The 14,667-nt window shown below is 41.3% G+C and overlaps 1 protein-coding gene across 15 annotated transcripts in view; it reads left to right on the forward strand.

Annotated features, from left to right (window-relative positions):
- lrba (LPS-responsive vesicle trafficking, beach and anchor containing) overlaps window positions 1-14,667 on the forward strand; it is a 462,623-nt gene that overhangs the window by 211,236 nt on the left and 236,720 nt on the right. For 9 of the 15 annotated variants that reach the window (XM_079552680.1, XM_079552675.1, XM_079552684.1 and 6 more), the window contains 4 exons: window positions 2,529-2,721; window positions 5,206-5,271; window positions 7,584-7,739; window positions 12,501-12,668. In XM_079552680.1, coding sequence (XP_079408806.1) covers window positions 2,529-2,721; window positions 5,206-5,271; window positions 7,584-7,739; window positions 12,501-12,668 — 583 coding nt within the window. The remainder of the gene's footprint in view (window positions 1-2,528; window positions 2,722-5,205; window positions 5,272-7,583; window positions 7,740-12,500; window positions 12,669-14,667) is intronic. The other 6 variants (XM_079552686.1, XM_079552689.1, XM_079552677.1 and 3 more) reach the window with 1 other exon arrangement.

The raw sequence follows: 14,667 nt of genomic DNA on the forward strand, positions 1-14,667 counted from the left end.
TAAATTAATTGAGGTTAGAATGATAACAATCATAATTTGAACATTTTCAGTGTCAGTGTCCACAACATAATAGGAATGAACCGAAGAGTATGAAAACGGGAATACTGAAACCACTGTATTCCCGCTTTGACAACGCTGGGAAAATGGAGTCTTTGGATTGGAAAGCATCTCGTCGCTCATCATTAGTGAGGTGTGTGCGGAAAGGGGATTGTAGGATTCTGGTCCGCAGCCAGTTATTCCACCTGAGCTGGGAGCGCAGGAGATCAGTGAAGGAGATCAGTGAAAGAGCAGTGTGCAAAGCTGGAGAAATGGCGCAGTTCCAGGGGCCGATGTGGACCCTCAGCGGCTGCCTGTGATGGACCGGGGCCCCCTGAGTCCCTATTAGCGCGGTGTCCCTGTGGCGATGACAGCTGCCTGGAGACCACCACCCAGCACGCACACTGGCCTGACCCACACTGCTGCTTTCAGCTGGCCACACTTACAAGTTATATCTCAGGAAAATATGTTTTTTTGCTTCACCAAAGGCAGAATGTTTGTTCGCCTTACAGAATCTTAACATGGCAGCGCTGGTATCAGGGAGGGAACCCTCTGTTTGATCCTACGAGTCTGTGACAACTGCTGCCAAAAATTTAAAAATCTGCACTCAGGCTAATTTCTATTGATTATATCCAGGCCTGGGACGTTAAGCGAGAGATAAGCATTGCGTTACAATATATTCTGTGTTTTGATTGAAGAACTGGTTTACTTTGCCCTGAATGAACCAAATAAGAAAGCACAAGTTGAGTTTCCACAGATGAAAACTAAGACAAACATTTTGAAAAGTGCAAAGGTACATTCAAAGTACAGCTGTTTTATAGACCAATCAGTACCATAAACTGGTTTTGACTATATCAACTTAAAGTGATAAACATTTGTATTATAGTGGTATAGCGTAGAGCTGGGCACCACTCCTGACTGTAAAGCAGTCTCAATAATATGCATGATGTCATCAAATATTGATACCGTTTCCAATACAATACACATATCACAACTATGGTTTATTAAGATAGATTGCAAAACATAGCATTGTCCCAGCCCGAGCATCCCGTGCAAACAATGGAATTGATCACAAACCTTTTTTTTTTTTTTTTAAAGCAGAACTATAATTGAGAGAAATGTATTGGGTCTGCATTTGTTGTTTTCTGTTCTGAATAGTTGCAGTATATTCTCACTTGTAAATTTACATTTTTTATCTTTCACTTCCTGAATCCTTCGATGTTCTTAGTTTTTTACACAAAATTATAACAATGAGGTTTAGATACAGTCGTTGAGCTAAGTAAATATATGATTTGCCACACTTAGTCTAAATACAGTGTAGTGTAATGTAGTGCATCGTGAATACCAGTTTGTTTAGCTCCAGTGGCAAACCAAAAACACTTCTCAAATCCTTTAGTATGATGAACAGATTTCAATTCAGTCGTAAGTCTGCAGTGTATACTCTGAGCATCATGCCCACCTCTGTGTTTAGTTTGTATATTTTTAATAAAAATAGATGACCAAATTAGATTTCCAAATATTTATCCATGCACATGACAACATTTGGTCTCCTTTAGTACACAGTGCGTAGTTCGAGGCCCCCTCCCTGCGTGCTGTGAGAGTTGTCAGTGTCTCCCGGTGCCGCTGGTAATGATACTGTCAGAGTGTCTGGTTAGCTGTCACACACAGCGGATTTACTCGGCTCGGCTCCTGATGTTAAACACTGATCTCCTCCTCTTTACACGCAAAGAGGGAAATGGGCCCCTGTTACAGCTGCTCGGCACAAACACACTGTAAACAGCTTCATACAGGCCCGGAAGAGCGCTGACACCTGCAGTATCGCACCACAAAGTGTTTAAAGTGTCGAAGATGCGTATTATTTGTATTATGATTGACAGAGTAATGGAGCTTCTTGGTTCGATCTGTGTAAAATATCCATCTCATCACCTTTTAGTTTCTTACACCAGAGAGTGCAGAGTGAATTTAGATTTTAGTCATAGTCCAACTTCATTCCCAATTTTAGATGAAAAGGCTTTTTTGAGTAGATGACCGTACTGAAGGACAAGCACGTTTTAATCCACTACTAGAGAAAAGACCAGGTAGAGTGTCTTTAATTCTCATGTAGAGACAGATAAAAGGAAATTAAATGTCCACAGATGTAAATAATGAAAAGTTTATGGTATTGAATTGACATTTTCATCTTTTAATGTATATTTTAAAGGCTGCCAATGATATCTTGTCAATCCTTTTTTACCGATCATTGTCCTTAAATTCCTCGCTTTGCTGGAATCTGCGTGTGTAAATCTTGATCTTGATCCCTACCTTCTGCTTCTGCTTTACTCTCCTAACTGTCTCCTTCTCTCTCTGTCCTCCCATCTCCTCTGTATGTTTTCATTAATACCGGCTGTGATCCCCTCTCACCCTCTATTGTTTTACCGCTCCATCCTTTTTTTTCCCGTACCCCCTTCTCTCCACTCCATCCGTGTGTCGTCACGCGGGGGGGCCCTGACCAGTATCTTCTCCTGCAGACCCCGCTCATGTTCACCGAGCAGATGCAGCAGGACGTCATCATGGTGCTGAAGTTCCCCTCCAACTCGCCGGTGACGCACGTGGCGGCCAACACCCAGGCGGGCCTCAGCGCGCCCGGCATCATCACCGTGACCGCCAGCCGCCTCTTCGCCGTCAACAAGTGGCACGGTTTAGCAGGTAAGGCGACTCCAGGCGGGTGTTTAGGGAGGACATTTTAATGTCGCACCGTGTACAATTTCAACTTGCAAATGGAACTGAATCTGCACTGGAACAGTTTCAGGGGTTTTATCAGTGAAAAAATACCCAAAATAACACGTGCCTTTACTGTGAGTGGGCCCGACCTCAGACCTGACTCGTACAGAAAAATCTACAGCTTTTATTTGGTGGGATTTCATTCCTTTGCTTTGACCTGAAGCCAAACAGTTTTAAATAGCGGTTATTATGCTTTTTGCAGGTTTTTGGTAATAATCCCAAATACAATATAATCTCAATACAATATGCTGGCCGATATCGATACCAATCCGATCCGATCTGATAGTCTGTTTGTATAAAATTTTTAGATAGTATATATATATATATATTATTTAATGTACAGGTGCTCGTCATCTAATTAGAATATCATGAATAAGCAGCTCATTAAGTTAGGCCTAACTCCAGCGTGTGCGACTTGAGGTGACTTGCTGACTATAGTGTAACTTGACTTGACAAAAGCTACGCCTTGACTTGACCCCATGACCGACCTAGACATTCACGGCTTGGACTTGCCTCGAGACTTGCATTGAGTGACTTACTCCCACCTCTAGTTTTGTATCGGACCCCGATCCAGTCATTAAATGCGATCCGATACTCGCCTGGAGTCTCTAGTTTCAATAAAAAAAGCAAAGCTATGGCAAGTGATTTTACTTTGCGATGAGAGGATTAAATTTAGCAGGAGATGAAGAGGTGAGAAGGCATTTCCTGGATACGTTGGACCTCAGGAGGAGCTTTTTGGGGATCTGTCGCCGCGCTGCTAAGAATAGTCACTGGTGAAGATCCAAAGCTTGCTGCCATTACTAACGGCTCGAAACACGGCTCCAAGTCATGTTTTTGAAGAGAGATTGTAAAATAGTAAAAAGCTCTAAAAAGTGCATAATACCCTCCCTTTAATACTTTAGGTCCTTATTCCAAATGCTTTATTTTTTATAGCCTTTGGGAATTGCTAGCCCTGTTTGTTTACATTACCGTTTTGCAACTGTTAGCATAGAAAGTCCTCTGGGGCTTCAATATTTGTCCCTAAACATTAAATCTAATCTCAGTGAAAGTTAAGGTTTTGCCACAAAAAGAAGAATGTTAGTGATTCCCCCACCCTCGTGCCTCGGAGGATGGACATTGACGGGGCGAACAGGTGACGGTGTCTCCGGAGCGGCAGTATCAGATGTGACGCTCGGAGCAGCCAGCGTTCGGTCTCTGTCCGGCCTCATTCATCAGCCCTCAGTCCACTCAACTGTATTTACTTCACATCGCGGTGCATTTATGAGCACCCTGGCAGATCTCAGAGCAACATAATGTCATCTATCTATGTGCACCGCGGGTCAGGCTGATAAATCTAATTGGGATAATAAAGCCGATGTCTCCCCGACCAGACACGCTCTTAATTGCGTGGATTTATTATGGTCTGCGTGAACGTCGGGACAAATACAAATGTGCAATCATAAACAAGAAGAATGGAAAGATGCAAATTGCTTTATTGTTTTGTCTTGTTGAGCTGTGGCAGAGATGGAGCTCACGCACTTTATTATGCTCTACTATAATGGGAAATATTTGTATTTAATAAGAATAATAACTATTTGATTGTTTTCTATAGTTTTTGTGTTGTTTAGGTTCAATACATTCAAATTAGGTCTAACTTAGAGGCACACTGTGTAACATTTTGGACTATGTTGTTGCTATCAGTACAAAACATCCTACTAATGACCAGCTCAACATGCTACAACAATGCTATTACTGCAGAGAAAGGTTAGGTTCTCATCCAAATCCCATTTAAATCTCAAATTCTGCTGACTTTAGTCACATCTCCATGGAGACGAGCAGGAGACGCACCCACCCCCGGTAAAGTTACAGTCATGTCTTAGAGCTGAGCCGCTCACAGCAAAAACGTGTTTGTTTGTACATTTATGAGGTGTTTTTTTAGTGATGAAAATATCTGTCATAAAATAAATGCTGGTATTTCGATTTTATTTATTTGGTAAAATTCTACATGGTGTGCCTTTAATAATTAATAATTATTATTTATTAGTTTTTTTATTTTTATTAGTTGCTTTTCTTGTATGAATAACTATAGACTTGCCTGTTTCATGTCCATTGTTCTTATTTAAGCTTAAGCTGAAATGGAACTGTTTATTGGGGAAAACAATCAAATCTCTACTTGTATTTTGGTTTAATTTCATCTTTATAATCTTGATCAGTGTACATGTTTTTTATTTTATTTTATGAAACAATCTTAAATATAAAAATGTTATCTTTAAATAATATAGGAAAGACCTTTGATTCTGATCCAAACTTAGGTGACTGTGTGACTTTGTGGTTATAATTTCCAGCCCGTGATAATGTGCTGAAACTTAAAGTAACTGCACAAGGCCATGACAATAACAATATGAATCTCATCTGTCTTCGCTCTGTCAGGTCATCAGGGCTCCACGACGCAGGACCAGCACTACCAACTTCCTGTGGAAATTGACCCCGTCATCGGTAAGTTTTCATTCGCACAAGAGAGGGAAATAAGTTCAAAACGAAGGAGGGTAGATTGATCAGAAGTCTGTGGTAGAATACCTCCGGGCCTACCTCCAATGAAACCAAAACAAACGCCATGTTCAGCGTCTGAACTACACAATCGTGGTCCTCGATTCAAAAATCCCGTGAACACAACCTGTTCTTGTACGCTGTACGTACAAGGATGATTTCAAATGTGCAAATGAAGCTGTGAATCTCTGTGCGTCCCTGGACAGTCGGCTCCAGTTGTTTCTCATCCTTTGGCCCTGTAGAGCGCTCTTCATGATATAGACCCACGCTAAACCATTTGCATGCAAATTGGAATGCAATGAGCTGTGGCCCGGCCCGGCATTTCATCATCAGCCCCCCCCCCCTCTCCCCCCCCTGCATTCTCTTTGGCTTTAATTCGAGCGCGGGGAAAGGACGCGTGTCAATGAGAATGAATACGAATGCGGTAATAATGCGTGATTGAGAATGCGCTGTCAGGGCAATATGGCCGCCTCTCATCCCTCACGACTTGTTGATGAGGAAGAGTAGATGCTGGTGATGTATGGGGACGACTGTAGTCCCAATCTCGGGCGCGCATCTGCAGAGGCGGCGGCTTCTGCTGCTGCTGCTACTGCTGCTGCTTTCTCTCGGCTCCATGTTGAGGATTTGCTGCAATTGGAAATTCCCTGAAAATATCCAGAGTTCCATCGCTCTGTATTTATCTTTATCTGCACGCACAGCTACGAGTCCCCTCCTTTTATATCCTGTGATTTTCTAAGAAAGTTGACTCTGCGGTTTGTCACTGTGCGCATGTTGCACGTACTAATGATATATCTAAACGTGTGCAGTCAGATTTTGTATTTCAGTGCAGCCTGACAAGTGTGGACAACTTCAAAATCGTATCAAATCATCTTTGGAATTTGGACTTTGCCGAGAGCAAAAAATGTAATAAAGCTAGTAATTAAATGAATGTGCCAAAATAAAGGCCTTTAATGCCATTAATAAAAAAAAACGTAAAATGTACTCAAACTGGCAAAGTCTTTGTTTCTTGGCCCATTGTTCAACTCTTTTTAATGCATAACTTTGTCAAAATATCCAATTTCCGACTTCATCAACATTCCCCCACATTCCTAGCTTTGATGAAATGTTTGCAAATCTTGATCAATTAAATAGACACAGATTATTATTGTTATTGTTATTATATACACTGCCTGACAAAAAAGCGGCCATACCTAACTGTTCTGATCTGGGGTCGCTGCAGTTTGTCTGATCTTGGTTCAGCAACACCATGTGCCTAAAGACCAGCTAACTCAAAGGATTTCTTCTTCCCTGATGGCGCGGGCATATTCCACATTGCTCACATTGTGTAAGAGTGGTTCAGGGAGCAGGAGACATCATTTTCACACATGGATTGGCCGTCAGAAAGTCCAGATCTTAACCCCATTGAGAATCTTTGGGATGAAAAAATTGACCAATGCCACAGTGAGTGCGTTCTTGGGGATTGAGTTGGCATAAAGAAGCATTCCATTTGACTTGACCTGTGTAAACCCTTATATAAATATTAACCCTCTTAATAAAATCCATCCAATCCCAGAATCTATACAAACGCATCTAAAATGAAGAATAAAGTTTCTAATATCTAATCCCCAACCCAGCTGTCACCCAATTAGCAGTGGATCAACGTGTTGCGAGCAGTGCGTGAGTATGTTATGGGAGTAATGCTGGGATCCTCAGCTCGTGTCACTAATATATTTCTGCTGTTTGCATTCCGCACATAGCCCGGGCTAAACACAGTAAACCAAGGGATGAGCGCTGAGGCGGGCTGCGTCTCAGGGGAGGCTGATGGATTACGTTGGGCAGATATACGGGACTTTTAACACCAACAAATAAGACAAACGGCGGCACTTACAGAAAGCAGATATTTTCCTAAGCTCAGATGAATTTGCCGGACGCTCCTATGCTACACATTCAGATAGAAGTTCTTTTGTTTTTACCATTGAAATAGGCAGGCTCTGTGTTAACTCAGTTCTTAATGTTCCCCTTGTAGTGCTAAGTGAAGGTGCACTACATTGTGACCTTTTATTTAAACAATACAGTCGTTATTCAATCTTGTTGGATATTGCACCAAGGCTGATAGAGGAGTCATGATTGTAAAAAGTGTAATAATATTATTAGTTAAAATGGAATCAAGTGCACAAAACAGATTCACATCTTTATCAAAATAGAACTGTGCCATGGAAACTCACAGGTAAAAGTGTTTGCTGTGCATTTTGTCCTTAATGTCTTGTCTGTGTGTTTTGCAGCCAGTAACGTGGGCAGTCACCGACGGCAGATTCCAGACCTGCTGGACCAGAGCATTCAGATCAGCTCCCAGTGTTTCATCATTACAGCCGATAACCGCTTCATCATCCTCTGTGGCTTCTGGGACAAGAGCTTCCGCGTCTATTCCACCGACACAGGTGCTTCACTCACTACGTATAGTACCACGTAGTTGCTGAGGGTATAACGTTTGTTTGGTACAGGCTGGTTACTGCAATGTTAGCACTGAGCTGAAAAGTGTTGCATATAAATGTGCAAGTAAAATAAACTCAAGTGGCATTTATTTAGGATCTATAAATGACATCAATTAGTCAGAAGTTGTCAATGCCTCATATGAAAATGCGCAACGCTTTAGCAAGACATATCTATTTTAAAATGACTGCTCTATGTCTAATTTAATAGAAATCTTAGCAGTTTCAAAACATATAGGAAAACCTATGTAATAATTATATTTGCCATAACCCTGAAGAGGCCAACTCTATCCCTTAATCTTTGCAATATTGTTTTATGAAAATCAAATCCTACAGTTTACAGTCACCAGTCATATACTTTACTTCCCCTCAGTGTGCACTGAGCGAGTATTTCTCTCTCGGTCGTTTCAGTGCTGAAGTCATATTTATTTTTAAAGCTAAATACAGGGATACTCAAATCCTGACTTCAATTTAATGAAGCTCGCTGCCTGGTTTGTGGGGAGGCCACAGGCCACATTTGGAGGGGGTTTTGTAAAACACCAGAAGTGCAGTGTATTTATAATGTAACAGTATTACTTTGAAACGAAGGTCGCTCATTTGCCTGGCCCTGTTTTTGTTCAATGACCATTCTATGCTTTGACTCCTCATTAAAAATGCAATGTTCAGAGTAAGAGCTTTAGAGTAAAATATCCAGTGTAAACACAACTTTTTTACAGTATTTAAATGCATTCTTTGATACATATTGATTTCTGTTTTAGTGGCTGACCATACAAAAGTACATCAATACTGCAACATATTTTTGTTTTAGCCAAAAAAAAAAGCATTACTGATGCTCATCACCTGTCCAGGGAAACAAACGTGATGTTGATTCACACTAGGTCAGATGGAAAGCCTAACGCTGTACAAATGCAATGTTAGGTTGATGTTATATTATCCATGAGAGATATAATGAATGATAAATGTGAGTTCACTGTTATCACAGTAGCATGATATACATCCATTGCCATATACATTAGGAGTCTTATGGTTTGATAGAAATGCTATTTATTGTCTAAAAATCCATTCATCAACTACCGGTTTACTGAAATGGCACTGAGGACATTGGTCTATACCAGTGGTACGTTTTACGCCAAGTACAATCTCCTCAATAGAAGTTCCACCTCTTAAAATATTTAGCCTTTGAACACACATCAAATAAAGACAAACCTGGGTCTTAAAAGGCTCTAAAAGAGACCACAATTGAACCAAATTATGTCTAAGCACAGTGTAAATCATGTCTAAACCAGAAACAAAACATCTACATTTAATGCATTTCTAAAGCATAAATGAAATCATCTCAATTGAATAATATAGTATGAATAAAATCTCAACATGCAGAGGATTATGTGTGCCGCCTGGAGAAGCCTCAGCAGTTTCCTCTGATTTTCAACCTTGTTTCTGCAACAAAACAACACTTTTTGGACCTAAGAGCTCACACTTTGGTGTTTCGTATAGTGCACAATATCACGGTGAGATGTTCCACGCTGCGACATTACTACCTCGCAATCACTTAATCCTCCCATTGTGTTTGTTGTTTCTAAACAGTCGCTTGCATTAGCAGCAGCCCACAGACAGCTGTAAGAGTGCGGCCGCTTGTTGTGTATTCACAGGGAAACAGTGGCGGGTCAGGGGTCCTAAATGAGCCTGTCTGCAGCCTCACGTGCGTCCCGGAGTCCTATACAACCCTCTCTGATTCAATTTCTCTCATCCCGCCCTGTGTGTCCCGCTTGTGTGGGGGGGTGGGGAGATGGGGACGGGGGGGGGGGCGAGGAGATGGCTCTATTGTGCTGCTGCCACCTCGACACGAACGCGCTGTAATCGCTCGGGCTCAACAGCTGCCACCCGCGGGTCCCTCAAGCCCCCAGGTTAAAGAACAGGGGATTTTATCAATTACACATCCTGATTGGTACACGTGGATGAAACGCGCGCACTTGTAATGGCAATCTGCACGCGCGTCGACGGAGCGTGTACATGTGGGGGTGCGATCTGAGAAACGCCGCTTTGCATTCCGTCGACGTTATAGGAAAATATCACGCTTGCCTCATTTTACGCATTATTTTGGTGACGGAAAAAAAATCAATGCCGAGATGTTTAAAAGCCGGTTTATAAGTCACAGTTATACTACCACTTTAAAATTATACTTCCTAGCATCCTAGCATTATAGCCCATATTGCAAATGTATGACAAGGAATGTTGAAAGGTACTTTGTGGACTCAATCAAAGGTTTTGTGGCAAAGTCTGAAACTATTTGAAACACTTTCAAAACAAATTAAGATTGCCAACCTGGCTTTGTTGTTGTGCAGGCTATTTATCTTATTTTAAGGGTGGGGTATTATGCAAACTATACCTTTTAGGTGTTACAAATAGTGTTCTCATCAAAAACATACCTGAAGTCGTGTTTCGAGCTGCTAACGCATCTTGGAGTCCTCTTTAGATCTTCCCCTAGTGGCTATCATTAGCAGCGCAGCTCAACCTTCCAAAAAACTCCTTATTTCAGCTCGCATTTTCTTAAAGGAACAGGCCACTGTTTTTTTTGTTATCTGAGTTGATGTGTACCTGTCTTGGGCGCTTCTAACTTCACCCCGTTTGGAGCTATAGGAATATACTGGGAGAGGCCAAATGCTAACAACATCTTCGGTCTTTTTGCATGACTGAGGGCACACAGTTCTTCCATACTGCCATATGTTCTTACCTGAGCTTAGATGAGTTGATCCATACCTGTCTGGTCTTTGTGCCTGTGGAAGAGCTTGGTCGCTTCTAACTTCACCCTGTTTGGAGCTATAGGAATATACTGGGAGAGGCCAAATGCTAACAACATCTTTGGTCATTTTACGTGACTGAGCGCACACATGAAGACCAGACAGGTACACATCAACTCGTCTAAGCTCAGGTAAGAACATATCTCGGTATGGAAAAACGGTGGCCTGTTCCTTTAAGTGTGAAATAGTAATGAAGATGCAGAATACCCCCTTCTTTAAAACATGGAGCTTCATGGATTACGTGCTGATGTTTTTACAATGAAGAAGGAGACAGACTTGATATTCACAATTACTCATGTACACAGATGATGTGGTGCGTTCATGATATGGTTAAAAGCTCCCTATAAACCAACAACAAAAGGCATAGGTCAAATTTTGTCAAAGGTGGACACTGCCAAGATGATATTATTAAAGCAGACTTCCCCGAGACTTCACATTAAACACAATACGTTTTTTTTTTCCTCACCCCTTTTGGCTGAATCTGTTTTTGGCTTTATCTCACTAATTACAGTATTCCAACCCCGACACTTCTGAGTTTGACAACACCTACACATTCCATTAAATTCCCTTTTTGGAAGACGCTACAGTTTCACCACGTGCTGCCTGGAAGCCATTATCGCGGCAGCCATCACCGTTTCTCCCAAGTATTTATAAAGATGTCAAACATTTAACACGTTTGATGTCTCTTTGTAGCCTTATCCAAACGCCCCTCTCCTCTTGCCTGCCCCCTCCCCCGTCATCTGCGATCATGATCCCTGACGTCCCGGGACAGATATGGCTTCATCATGGCGTGGACACTTGGACGCAAATGTCATATTGTGTACACGCGTGGTCCGCCGTTTGACTGCAGAGGTCACCCCTGAACTACTGCGCCAGACAGACAGTAGAGTGTGGTCTGGAGATCTGACAGCAATTAGCTTCTTAATGTATACACAGGCAGGGGAGTGCACGCCCGCTAACACACGCTAACACACACACACACACACGCTAACACACATACGCGCAGGGCAGGGCCGGAGCAAATATTTATACTGCAGTGGGAATTAGAGCAAGACTTAATGTGGATGTGATGTGAAGAGGCCAAGACAGGATGGCTAGCACAGGCAATATGGACAGCGTCTAACTGTTGATATGCTAGGAATGCTAATGCTACTATGGCTATTGCTACTGCTAGGTCCTCACTGGTACACTGTACTTTTAACCTCTTAACTCCCACCTGAACCAAGCACATTTTCTCCTGTTGGCTTTGGCTTTAGCCAATCTGAAAGTTTCTTGAAAAAAAGCGTCAAATAGCGACAAAAACGAGGATGAAAATGCAACAAAAGAACAACAAACGAGTGAGAAAAAAGTAGCAAAAGAGCGACAAAAACGTGCGAGAAAAGCAACAATAACACAATTTTAATAATGGTAAAAACACAACAAAAAAGTGACGAAAACATTCAAAAAAAAGTGTCAAAAAAGCAATGCAAAAGTGAAGCAACAAAAAACTGCGAAAACATGAGAATAAACAAAGGGGTGACTTATTTGTGATCAGTTTTGTAGGTCTTAGATTTGCCTGATGAAGGTCTCAGGACCAAAACGTTGACCAAATCCTAATAAACTATTTTTGCAAGGTTGGTAGTGTGCGGGAACTAATATTATTTTTCCTCATGTAGGTCTTAGCTTTCAAATGAAAACTCTTACAGCCTATACGCCCGTCTAACGCCAGTCGAGAAGCTTTTAAATTTGGGAAGAGCCGAACTGGAGAAAATGCACTATGTTAAGAGGTTAGCACACTGTAGCATCAGAACGCTTGTGTATGCATCTTAAAAGAAATTAAAACATTTACTATTATCCTAACCGTGCAATCAAAGCTCTATTTACTTGATGTTAAATGCACATAATACTTAATTCTGTATCTGTTTGTGTGCAGGCAAGCTGACCCAGATTGTGTTTGGTCACTGGGATGTGGTCACGTGTCTTGCCCGCTCTGAGTCCTATATCGGGGGAGACTGCTACGTCCTGTCCGGCTCCCGAGACGCCACTCTGCTGCTGTGGTACTGGAACGGCAAACACTGCAGCATCGGGGAGAGCTCAGCCAGTATGTCCACACTGTCACACACACACAAGCACACACACATACACACACACACATATGCACGTAAAGGGCTGAACACAATGAGGGCAAAAACCTGCATTATTAACTCATAACTGAGATGGACATTGGTTATTGACCAACTCTATGATGTGATGATGTCCCTCTCATTGTTCCTCTGGGGGTTCCCAAGCACTATGCTGGCCATGCGCTGTATAATTTTAGATTTAAAACCTAATCAGACAAAAGTTTGTACTATGAAATATTAATCTTGTTCTATACTCTTGTGTACTGATTAATTACTAATGATAGAGTTATGTGATGTCATCTGCTACCCAGTAATTGCAATAGATTTTTTATATACGTATTTTAATTACCGCTTTCTGTGTGCTGTTAAAATATAGCAGAAATAGACCTTGTTTTTAACTAAAGATCAAACTCGGACTTGAAGTTAACCTAGGACAAATTTTTGTTTTGACAAGAATTTTACTTTTTAAATGTATAGCATTTATATAGTTGTGACGCTTAAATTCAAGACTAACATGAAAAAGCGTGATCATATAGTATACTTTATTACGTCCTCTGAAAGTAACAAACATATTGTGACGAAGTAAGCGCCTGTACTCTTTTACTCGAGAGATGTGCACCAGATATTTCAGTTTACCAAGACTTAACTGCACAAATTGCGTGAAAAGGAGCAAAGGAAAGTTCCTATGTAAGTAACACTGATCTAACCATTTAAAAACTACAAAGTAAATAATTTTGATCGAAAAAGTAAAGTAATTTATGTATCAATTTTAAGAAATATGGATTCTGGCTACAGTATTCAAATATAGATATTTTGGTATCAATCTGTCCACCATTATATAGACTTATAACTGAGAGGGTTATGAAACTGTAATTCATCACAGCCATCTATAAAGTCTCATCAGTTGAACCTGACCACTCCCGGATTAGAGCTCACAGGTTAGATTTTGCAGAACTGGTGCTCTCTCTAATGTCCGAGTGTGTGTTTGTGTGGACCCGGTGAGAAGTGTGTGTGTGTAATGTGTCTGTAATGGGAGAGAAAGTGAGGGCCATTTAGAGCCGCTAAAGTTGTGCAGCAGCGTCCAGGGCCAGGGGTCAGAGCGCTCGATAAAAGTGAAAAATGCCCGGGCCTCCCTGCGTTACTGAACATATGGCATTTACCTCTGATCAAAGCGGCAGCGGCGTATTTCTCAAACGCAGCCTCTATGTGCTAATTCAGTCGGCTCACACCGGCCTACGTGTCGCTAAGTGAGCAGTTACAAATGGGCTGGAATTTATGACAAATTGTAATGTGGTTAATAAGCTCCGGCGCGGTGTCATCTGGAGCAGTGGTTTTGCATTATAATAGGCTCAAGGTGGATGGTGTTCACACTTTGATTTTTTTTGTTATTATTTGCTATTGAAAAACTAAAAGTATGGCTTTTACAATTAAGATTAGCATTTCAAAATATTTGTGTGCCAAGTCATGGACATTAAACACACAATTTTAAATTTGTCTAGAATTATTTTGCTGTATTTTCAAGTACAGTATTTAGCAATTGGTCGGTAGTTGGCACACACAGTAGCTGATTAGCCGGCTTTGTGCTTTTAAACTCATAATTGAATTTTTCTTAAAATCGAGGCACAAAACAAATGGGATTTTTACTTCTGGATCCCAGCACTTGACCGGAAGTAGGCGGGACTTTTGAGCTCTAATTTATGTTAGCTGTTTACGTCACGCTACACAATGTCATATTTAATCAAATATAGACACTGATTGTATGACCTAAAGAGAAACTCAATGAAATGAACATTGAAATCTACTGAAACAGGGTTATCAAGCTGCTAGTGCTAAATGTAGCCTATTACATTAGCAGAGCATGGTTATTTTTGTTCAGTGTCCACTGACATTCAAGCTACGTCATACTCATTGCTTACACATTCACAGAAACTCTCTCTTTCCTTTTGATGGATTTATGGTGATAATGTGAGCGAACAT

Source organism: Gobius niger (genome assembly GCF_951799975.1).
Source record: "Gobius niger genome assembly, chromosome: 3".
Taxonomy (NCBI): Eukaryota; Metazoa; Chordata; class Actinopteri; order Gobiiformes; family Gobiidae; genus Gobius; species Gobius niger.